Genomic DNA, 11583 nt, shown 5'->3' with positions numbered 1-11583 from the left:
GCTCATCAAACCACTTTGCTTTGCTGCAACCGCAATTCACAGTATTCCTATATATTCCCTAGCAGATTAATTATCAATTAAGCATTAGTGTTTTTTAATTTATGAATGAAGTTCCCATCCCCCTTTCAATTGACATTGTAACTATCCCCTGTCGGCAACTAGGTGAAATAGAAAAGTCAATTTATGGTAAACACATTCCACCCAACACCTTTTTATTTAATTTCTATATATTTTATATTTTCTCTACTGAACACAGCTGATGTAAATATAGTAACAAATTAATCTCATGGGGTATTTCTTTTTTCAAATTACATGGCTTTTATAATTTTCCACGAAAATAGAAATTTGAGAAATTACCAAAAAAAGGGGGGGGGGGGGGGTTAAAAGGAGGAGACAAAAATCGTGGGTGGAGTTGACTTGCAATCGTTGCCGTCGGCTCTGAAACTCTGGAATGAGCGGTCCCACTGGCGTAAAAGAGAGATATTCCATTTCGTTTTCCGACCCACCACTCAACACTCCCCCTCCGTCCTCTCTGCAATGATAATCCATATCATATCTCACTCCAACCGCGTCATGCAACCCTATATCATTCCTCTCTCGCATTTCATCTCCTCCACCTTCGCTCATTTCTCTCTCTTTCTCTCTTCTCTCATCCCAGCTGCTACATTACCTAGTACCTATACGGTATACTTCAGCACCAATTAGTACTATTCTACTGTTACCTTTTTTCTTATACATAATCATTTTCTGTTACGACTTAATTATTCCACGAATCTTTGTATTTCCTCTTATATTATATAGGTCCCCCACCCCCTGCTATTACTAAAGCAAAACCCATTGTCATTTTCTTAATTAATTAATTATATTTCTTCTTTCTCCACCCTTTCTCGATCTTCTTTAATTTATCAACCTCTTTAGTCTCTACGCGTTCATGTCTCTGTCTCATAGATTCTGAATGAAACGCGTTCTACCCTCTCAGTTTTTTTCATCTCTGATCTCTTCCAACGCTTAAATCAACAACAACCACCAAAACCTGGTCCTACACTCCGATCCATCATCACTCCAAGCTTCCTTAGCTTCTCCAAATCGTCCTTCATGCTTGTTCAACCACCCGGTGCACGTTAGCAAAGCACGCACCATTGCATTACCTTCCATACTCACTTACATTCTTTTATTTTTTCCAAGAAAGAAAAACACAAGTTGGAGGAAAATATAAATAATTAAATAAATACAAACAAGAAAAGGAAGTTATATATATATATATAGAGAGAGAGAGAGAGAGGCCAACTATATATTCTTCTGTTTTGGACCTTTTGCTTTGATTTGATACATATAATGAACGGTCATCCGAAGCACCAGCGCAGGTGGGCATCCGACACCGTTCCCGCCAGAGCAACCGTCAGTGCAGGAACTTCGCCGGGAACAGAGTCAACCTCCGCCGGCGGAGAAGAGTTTGTGGAGGTCACTCTCGATCTTCAAGACGATGACACTATCGTCCTTCGGAGCGTTGAACCAGCCACTGTCATTAACGTTGTTGTTGACAGTGGTACCACTGGTGGCAGTGGACACGAAACTCCGGCGTCTATTTCTAGGTCGCCGACGATCCGGCGGACCTCGTCGAGAGGCTTGCGGCAGTTCTCGCAGGAGCTGAAGGCGGAGGCGGTTGCAAAGGCAAAGCAGTTCTCGCATGAGCTTAAGGCAGAGCTGCGACGGTTCTCGTGGAGCCGTTCGTCTTCGTCAGCTCAAAATGTTGGCGGAAGCAATGCCGGCGGCGGATTTGAGACGGCGCTGGCAGCTCGCGCTCTAAGAAAGCAGCGGGCTCAGCTAGATCGCACTCGTTCCGGTGCTCACAAAGCACTGCGTGGTCTGCGATTCATCAGCAGCAAATCAAATAATGGCGTTGATGCGTGGAACGAGGTGCAGAGCAACTTCAATAGGCTCGCCAAGGACGGTTATCTCCATCGCTCCGATTTTGCTCAGTGCATAGGTTCGTATCTTTTTCAAAATTCTGTTCAGGTTATTGCAAATTTGTAATGTTCCTTTAACAGTTTGATTCGTTATCCTCAAGTGTTTTCCCTTAACGTTTATTGTATTAAGTTTTTTTTTTATTATTTATTTACGGTTGCAACTTGCAATTATTTAGATCTCACATACTCTGTCATTTTAATTTTGATATTGTGCGCTTCAAGGTTGTTATGCTTTTCTATGCAGGAATGAGAGATTCCAAGGAATTCGCTCTGGAATTATTTGATGCTCTAAGCCGGAAGCGAAGGTTGACGGTTGAGAAGATAAGCAGGGATGAACTTTTTGAATATTGGACGCAAATTACCGATCAAAGCTTTGATTCGCGACTACAGATCTTCTTCGACATGTAATCATTGAGTGATTATTGCAGTCCAACTTAATTAATAATGATTACTAATATTAATATTTCAATGCTTTTCAATTACTTTCCTTTCTTTAATGAAAAGTTTGCAAGTCCTAATTAATTTATGTCATAATAAACACATTGTTAAATATTAGCATGTCACCATATATTTGCATTGACACTTAAATATTCGTAAAATATCTTTGATGCTTTCTTAGCTTGTAATTCAATTACTTTTTTAGATCATCAATTGTTTTGCTTTCTTTTTTTTTTTGGGCATCAAACGTTTACTTCAATTATTATGGTTTTATATAACGTGACTTAGTATTTTAAAAATTTTATTAATCAAACAGGGTGGATAAAAACGAAGATGGAAGAATCACCGAAAAAGAAGTAAAAGAGGTATAGAAGACTTTTATTTTATATTACAAACCAAAATGTTCTCTCTCATTTTTGTATTAAACTGAATTTATTTTCTTTTCTGTCTATTTAATTTAGCAATAATCATTCTTCAATATTCAGAGTTTAAAATTCAAGGTTTAAACTTATAACTCTATTTTATATTATGAAGTGTGATTCCAAATTATGAATTCAACTGTGTCACTGCTTAATTGTTTATCCATTTAATAACCATGTATTCTACGAGTATAACATAAGTATTCTCTTTTCGTTGTAGATTATTTATTTTGTTATATTATTAATTCGTCTCTAGCATGGCGTCCACTTGATCTTCAATTAATCAACGTTAGGCAGGATTGGGTAAACTTAATCGCATGATTATTAATGAACTACTTCTAATATTCAGTATTTCCACTCATGACGTTTTCCATATTCTAGAAACTCAAGCATAATAATATTAGTTGGTATATTTCAAGAGTCAGTGAACTATATACGTCTTACTTTTTCGGCTTTGGTTATACAGATGGCGCTTTCATTTTTCTTATTTTACCAAATTCATAGAATTTATAATGGAGACGTTTTCAGTGGAGTAGTTGGTGGGGGCGTAGTCGTCATTTTGTGCTGAACTTTTCTTTTGGCCTTTTTTTTTAAATCAAACACGTAATACTCAATTAAAGCTTTTACATTAAGCTTTTTCGTTGGCCAATTCCTTTTTTTTTCTTATTAATTTCCAGATCATCATGTTGAGTGCTTCAGCAAATAAGTTATCGAGATTAAAAGAGCAGGCTGAAGAATATGCCGCTCTGATCATGGAAGAATTAGACCCAGAAGGACTTGGTTACATCGAGGTAGGAAATCGCACTATATTAGATAGATAATATTATTTCTGACTTTATCAACCCGCACTACTCTAATATAGCCGTACATATTTTACAGTTATCTACATAGATACTCTACCTTTAGTAGTGTTAGCGTGTTAGTACGAGGTGAATTACGATAATGCAGCTTAGATTAGTCAGTTTCGAATTAGGACAACCACACCTGTCTTCGGTCAAAATTTGGCCCAAATAGTGTTATTTGAAAATAATTCAGAATATTTTTAATGCTGTTCAACCATGCAGGAAAGAAGGGAGATGAAGAAAGAAAATAAACTGTGATAATTAATAATACAAATTATCTTGCCTTCAAAGAAAAATGATTTGATGTCATAGCAACTCATTGCATCATATATTAAATAATTTTAATAGTGTATATAATAAGATCTTGTTTCTATCCTTTTGCTGCGTCAAACTTACCTAAAATCTGGTAGAGAAAACTTGGTCATAGTGTACGTGACACAATCGCAATTAACTTGTTATTCCTATTAAGGTAGTTCCTCGCCGCAGGTAGTGATGCCGTATAATGTGACTTATTACCATAGCTTAGAGTAACCTTATTTCTTTATCACTTGACTTTTCTTCATAAGATATTCACACTTTTTTTTGCCTTTTAATAAAGAATCATTTATATGTTTTGAATAGAGGTCATTGAATAATTATTAATTTTCTGCTAATTATTTGTCAAATGTTGAATTAAGATTAGAAGTTTAACTAGGAAGCTAATACTTAGAGGACCAACAATTAGCTCTTTTTTTTTTAATTTCATGAAGTATGTTTTTGAAGGTGCATGTGAGGAAGAGAAATGTCATTTTTAGAAGAAATAAAAGAAGAAAAATGACCCAAGTTGACTACTAAATAATTTGGTTCTATATACCTTTTCATAATTATTGTGCATCTTGGTGTTTTTCTTTTTATATGTTTTTGGAAGAAGATTTACTTTAAATAGAAACTTACTATCAAAGCTCAAAAGTTCCAACGGATTATACTAAATGTTTTTTAATTATCAAAACTCAAAAGGTTATTATTATTTTTTAAAATTTAACAATATTAAACATATTGTTTAGTATATTTAAGATAATATTCAAAAGGATTTTTAATTTGTTGGTTGATGTCTCTGCATTATTGAATATGGGCACTATGCTTCTTTTCTCAAGTGGCTTTTCTGCTGCTTGGCCAGTTACGCGTACACATTACTCAAAGCGTAAGTGCGCGTGCTGCATTCTTTTGCTGTTGTGATGCTGATAATGAAGGGAATGTAGTAATCACTGGCATTATTTCTTTTGCATGATTGAATCTCTAATTGTTTTGGGGCAACTTGGATTGTCATCATCTGTCCCCGCAGCTATGGCAATTGGAGACGCTTCTTTTGCAGAAGGACACGTACCTTAACTACAGCCAAGCCCTAAGCTACACAAGCCAAGCTTTGAGCCAGAACCTTCAGGGACTAAGGGCAAGAAGTCCTATTCGTAGGGCGAGCCGCAGGTTGGTCTACTATTTGCAAGAGAATTGGAGGAGACTTTGGCTCTTAACATTGTGGGTTTGCATAATGATTGGGCTGTTCACATGGAAGTTCTTTCAGTATAAGCAGAAAGATGCCTTTCAAATAATGGGTTACTGTCTTCTAACGGCCAAAGGTGCCGCTGAGACTTTAAAGTTCAACATGGCAATTATACTATTGCCCGTATGTAGAAATACCATTACTTGGCTTAGGTCTACCAAGCTGGCTTATGCTGTACCTTTTGACGACAACATTAACTTTCATAAGGTACGCATTGTATATATATGATTGCCTTTAGAATTACCAACACTTAATTCCAGGAATTCAAAACAAAACAACTAGACATGATATGTATATTGGGGTCCGCTATTTTTCTTCAAATTCATTTCTCTATACTTGCAGACAATTGCTGCGGCCATTGTGGTTGGTGTTATACTTCATGCCGGGGATCACCTTGCATGCGATTTTCCAAGACTTGTAAGAGCTTCTGAGGCTGATTACGAGAAGTATTTGAAGGGTGTATTTGGTGATCATAAACCCAGTTACCTAGACATTGTGAAAGGGATTGAGGGTGTGACTGGAATATTGATGGTGATTTTAATGTCAATAGCATTTACACTTGCAACTAAATGGTTCAGGAGAAATCTGATTAAGCTGCCTAAACCATTTAGTAGGCTTACTGGCTTTAATGCCTTCTGGTATTCACACCATCTGTTTGTCATTGTTTATGTCCTGCTCATCATCCATGGTATAAAGCTTTACCTTGTGCACAAATGGTACCTCAAAACGGTATGCAAATCAGATTTCGGTTATTAGGAATCTTAGTTAAATAAATTGTTCTTCGGCGATTGCTAACTTGACGCATCAATTTCTTTGTGCAGACATGGATGTATCTTTCAATTCCAGTTTTACTTTATGCGGCAGAAAGAACAATCAGATTCTTCCGTTCTGGTTTCTATACTGTCCGTCTTATAAAGGTGAGTACAGAGCAGAAGAGGTGGAAACATGTGCAAGGCGCTTAAAATGGGCTTTTAACTTCATCATAAACATAGCTTTATTGAGTAGCTCTCAGCTTATATTACCTTTTTGACATTGTGAAAAACTTCTATTTAGGTCGCCATATATCCTGGAAATGTTCTAACATTGCAAATGTCTAAGCCTCCCCAATTCCGATACAAGAGTGGACAATACATGTTTGTACAATGTCCCGCTGTTTCTCCGTTTGAATGGTAAGTTGCATTTCAGTTTTTCTTGCTTCTTTTTCTTATATTTAAGTATATATAAAACAGAGCGCAACAGGGTATTGATTGAATTATGAAAGGCAGTGAAAGTGAACCACTAAAGTGATATGGCATTTTTATGAGTAGTTAGTTACAGTCTTGGTTATGCTTCTTTGCGTGATGTGACGGTAACATGGATCAATATATGTATGACAGGCATCCATTTTCTATTACCTCATCCCCTGGCGATGACTACCTGAGTGTTCACATTCGGCAATTGGGTGATTGGACACAGGAGCTTAAAAGGGTATTTGCTGAAGCATGTGAGCCCCCTGTATCCGGAAAAAGTGGCCTTCTCAGGGCTGATGAAACAACCAAGAAAAGGTAAGTGTTGCACTTGCCATTTATTTTTGCCTTCTCGTTTTGATTCTCAGGACAAATAATTTATGTTTGTTTGTTATTAACAATGGATACAGTCTTCCAAAGCTAAAGATAGATGGACCTTATGGTGCGCCAGCTCAAGATTATAGAAAATACGATGTTTTGTTACTTGTCGGTCTCGGAATAGGGGCAACACCTTTCATCAGCATTCTGAAAGATCTTCTAAACAACATCATCAAAATGGAGGAGCAGGCGGTGAGTGTTTGTGCTACACAGGAAAATAGTTACGGTGTTTATTTATGTAGTCATTTTATATTTTATATAAAACAAATTGAACTGTTATGCCATCCGTTTGCAATTGTCTGGAAATTCATTTCTGACTAAACTGACTATCATGATTACTTCTGTCCAGGATTCAGTCTCTGATATAAGTAGAGGTTCAGACCAAAGTGTTGGGAGTACAGATTCACCATCTCTAAACAAAATTGCTCCAAAACGGAAGAAAACATTGAAGACTACCAACGCTTATTTCTACTGGGTTACAAGAGAGCAGGGTTCTTTTGATTGGTTTAAAGGAGTCATGAATGAAGTAGCTGAACTTGATCAACGGGTAATGATTAATGCAGAGGATTTATTTATTCTACCGAGGAATTATCTTTATCAGAATTTGTTTCCTTGGCGCCACATGATTAAGAACTAGTGATGTTGAACTACAGGGTGTCATTGAGATGCACAATTACTTGACTAGTGTATACGAGGAAGGTGATGCAAGATCTGCCCTCATTACCATGGTGCAAGCACTCAACCATGCCAAAAACGGTGTTGATATCGTCTCAGGGACTAGGGTAAGCCTTCTAAATTTTATTATTTGTTCTCTTGTTGCCGTTCAATTTCTTTATTGGGAGTGAGTAATTCTAAAACATCGATTCGCTTCTTCAAATTTCTATCGTCAGGTGCGAACCCATTTTGCTAGGCCAAACTGGAAGAAGGTATTCTCCAAAATGTGTTCCAAGCACTATGGCGGACGAATAGGTCAGTTTGTCTCCAACAAGCATGCATTGGAAATGCACTTTGTTTATTCTTTTCTCTTTTACTGATATTATGCTTATCTTAATTCTGATCTCTATCAGGGGTATTTTATTGCGGTGCACCAGTTTTGGCAAAAGAACTTAACAAGCTCTGCTTCGAGTTCAATGAAAAAGGTCCAACAAAATTTGAGTTTCATAAGGAACACTTCTAAGGAATTCCGGGGAGCTCTTAAATAGGTTTCTTTTAGCAACTTGGAGTGGCCAGATTATATGATTATGTTCAATAAGATAAGAAACATTTTGTATAGAATTTGAAACATTGTATATAAGTACCTGCCGGCATGATTGCTAGCAATTTATCATACAAGTTGCCGCAGAGAAAGAGATATGCGCAACAAATGTATCATGCACCACCTGAAGTGCGGTACAGCTACGTTAGAGAAGATGATGACCTATTGATCTTTCCCAAATATTCAGCAGATACATCCACATTTTATTGGATATGGACAATTTTGCAGAAAGGTCGAGAGATTGGATGCCTTTTTACTAGAATAACTACCTCATTTTACAAGTGGATCCCAGGAATTTCTTCTAGAAAATAGAGGGTGAATTCCCGGACTCAGCTCTGCCTATTCATGAAGTTCTTATGCAAGAAGAGGGTGGGATATATCTCTCTCTGTAAATGAGAGTGGTACAGTTTTTTTTTCTTTATTTCTAAAGTGATCACTATTTTTTTTACCTTCTATTTTTCTTATCATATACATGAGGGACAATATTACACAAATGACATGGTGGAATGCTAATGTCCTCAAGTCAATATTATCTCTTATGTCATTTTCTAGCCCAGAATGATTCCTAGCTAGGGCCTAGGGTGATGCTGATGAACATACCAGACATAAAGTGTATTATATTGACTAATGAGAATCGAGTTTTTCACTAGCTCTTTTATGATCATGAGCCTGCTCTGCTTAAACGACTGCCCCTTCGCTTACTGATCACATTCCATTTTGCATGATACTAGTATATGTACGAAAAATTTTTAATTTATATCTGAAGTAGAGTTAATAAAAAATATTTTTTTATATTTTCAAATTAAGATCATATTTTTTTTTATTTATACCAATATTAACCAAAAATACATAATAAAGTTCGAATAAAAAATTATCTCAGAGCTTTTTTTTTGTGCTCTGCTAAGGTTAGCAAAGTATAATCCTAATTTTTTCAAAGTCGTCTGAAGTCGTTGACTTTCTAAGAAGATTGGTAAATTTATGGGAAGCAATTCGAATTCTGTTACAATCAGAGGCGTAACCTAGCTAAAGAAAAGGAGGTAGTGGTATTTAATGATGGAGACATTCAATCTGAATTGAATAAGTGTTCAAAAAGTTTAATCGGAAGGCTTCTGCCTGATCGCCCGTTCAATTCAGGAACAATGAAGGCTATCATGTTTGCTGTAATATCCTACCACGCAGGAATTTATGCTTAAGCCGTAAAATAGAGGTGGTATAGTATTACGACCTCTAAAATAATATATATATATATATATAATGAAAAGGATACAGTATACGAGGAGTCTTGAAAAACGGATAAATCAAAACACAAAATAAAAAGAACAACGTTTCGGAAACAAGATTACTTGCGTGCGAAGAAATCTAAGGTTAACAAAAATAAGATAACAGAAACTAGGAATAGAGAGCCAAAAGGTATAAAATAACAAGCTCCTAACTCAGCATGCGAAGCTAAGGCTGGCCGGAGAATATGTATGTAAGAACCGAAATTTTCACGAATAAAATCATTTAAATGCCCAAATTAAATTCCGGAAAGTTAGGATGAGAATTTGGGGATTTAAATATGATTTTTGGACTCAGTAGGTCCTTTCCGAGTCAGAAAATGTGTTTTATACAAAAAATCGTAAAAAACCGCAAACCGGCAATTGAACCAGTTCAAGTCTGCTTGGTACCGCACGAGAAAAGGGAAAACAGTCAAAAACCTTAGAAAAACATTAGAAATGGAAAACCGGACGTTAATTTTAAAGGTTTGGCCCAGAGTTGGACCAAACGGGTTAAAAAAAATGCTAACGGGTTGGACTGGAGTCAAGTTGGGCCCAAGTCTAACATATATAAAGGTTCATTAATGAACCATTCACCCATAAACACACACACACAGCTGCAAAGAGGAGAGGAGAAAAGAGAAGAACACTATTCACCTCTCCATTCAATCCGCGATATCTTGAGCTACGGTGCTCCGATTTGCGTGCTGTTAGCAGCTACGCGAAGCTCTTGCCGAGCCCCTGCTTTCTATCTAAGCTTTGTGGTAAGTCTCTCAAATTTTCCTGCCCAGTTTTTGTGTCCTTGTGCATTTTGAGTTTTAGGGTTTGGTTTTGAGAAAAATCTTGTGTCTTGGGTGTTTTAGGTACACTCTAGCACTTGATTGTTGGTGGTTTTGGCTTCCAAAACTGTTGGGCAAGGTAAGAGCTCTTGAAACCCTTGTGAGATTATGTTTATGTTGAGCTCTAGTTTGATTAGTGATGTTTGGTATGTATATAGCTTGTTTGTTGTGAGTTTGGAGCTTGTTGATGATTGTTGGAAGCTTTTTTTTTTTACAGAAGAAAACATATCATTCAAAGGAAAGCCAAACGGCACTTACAGATAATAGAGATAAATTAGTTCTAAAATTAGAGAAGATGATTAGATAAATTATATGCTGAACTATAAATTGAAAATAAGCCCAACGTTCGATTACAAAGAATCTTAACAAGTAGAAACATAGACAGATCTGAATCTCTATGATTTCTAAATCAACACTAAAAGTGATGCAACATGTTGAAAAATCTGTTCTTCTTCTCTGCTTAAAGCCGAATCCTCCTCTAGTCTGAAGATATTTCCATGAACAACAAGTGAACTTCAGTGTATACTCCAAGATCTGATAGATCTATACCAACGTACCCACACTACCCATAAACGGAGGACAATAAACCACCACAAAAGAGGAGAAAATACACCACATAGGGATATTAAAAAACAGAAAATTAAAACAAAATAAAAGATAAACAGAAAGGTGTAAAGGAAGAAGCAAAGGAGATAAAGAAAGGAGAAAAGGATTGGGGGAGGAAAAAGAAAGTAAGAAGAGAAACAGAGTTAAACAAAGAAAAATGAAAGAAACCAAAAGAAGAAAAAAAGAGAGAGAATAGAGTAAGAAGAAGGAGAAGGGAGAGGGAAAGGGGTGCGGGAGGCCACCACCTTACCAAGATAGCGGTGGCGGCGGCAGCCTCCCTCTTGGACGCCACAAGGATAAAAAGGCTTCAACCCTAGCAGAGAGAAGAGAGACAGACTTTTTTTAATGTGATATGCTTTCCAATCTTAAAGAACACTTGTGCTGTGATTGTTGGAAGCTTGGATTGTGGTTAGAAAGATCATTTGGTGCTCAATTTTGAGTTTTGGATATCTTGGGAATCGGGCAAGGTATGGTTTTGGTTTTCTCTATGTAGTATATAATATTGTGGACACTTAGACTAGTGACCCATAGGATAGGTTTAGATTTGAATGGTTGTTAAGTTGTTGAATGATATTATATGATGATTTTTGATGATTTGATGAATGTTGAGTTTAATTGTAATGATTGATGTGGATATGATGAGGATGAAGGATTGTGAAGTTGAGGAGTGAGTTGTGTTGGTAAATGTGATATTGATGTGGATCGGTTGGTAATTGATGATTGGATTTTTGACGGTTTAGAATTTCACTAATGAAATCTCGTTGTAAAGTATAGTCTCTAAACCAACAATAATCCTTTCATACAAAAATTTTGTTTGTCA

The 11583-nt window shown here is 36.5% G+C and overlaps 1 protein-coding gene across 1 annotated transcript; it reads left to right on the top strand.

Moving 5' to 3' along the window:
• The first annotated feature begins 856 nt into the window (after positions 1-856).
• Positions 857-8723, top strand: LOC130968285 (respiratory burst oxidase homolog protein A-like). The gene is made up of 14 exons (XM_057893474.1): positions 857-1987; positions 2212-2371; positions 2722-2770; positions 3502-3615; positions 4988-5410; positions 5546-5932; positions 6025-6120; positions 6257-6372; positions 6580-6747; positions 6840-6999; positions 7157-7354; positions 7461-7589; positions 7698-7776; positions 7875-8723. Exons 1-14 carry the CDS (start codon positions 1336-1338, stop codon positions 7982-7984), a joined length of 2841 nt encoding a protein of 946 aa, XP_057749457.1. The 5' UTR covers positions 857-1335; the 3' UTR covers positions 7985-8723.
• Positions 8724-11583: the final 2860 nt, after the last annotated feature.

Source organism: Arachis stenosperma, chromosome 3, assembly GCF_014773155.1.
Source record: "Arachis stenosperma cultivar V10309 chromosome 3, arast.V10309.gnm1.PFL2, whole genome shotgun sequence".
NCBI lineage: Eukaryota > Viridiplantae > Streptophyta > Magnoliopsida > Fabales > Fabaceae > Arachis > Arachis stenosperma.
Note: the sequence above shows the minus strand (reverse complement) of the source record. Positions and strands in the feature narration are given on the sequence as shown.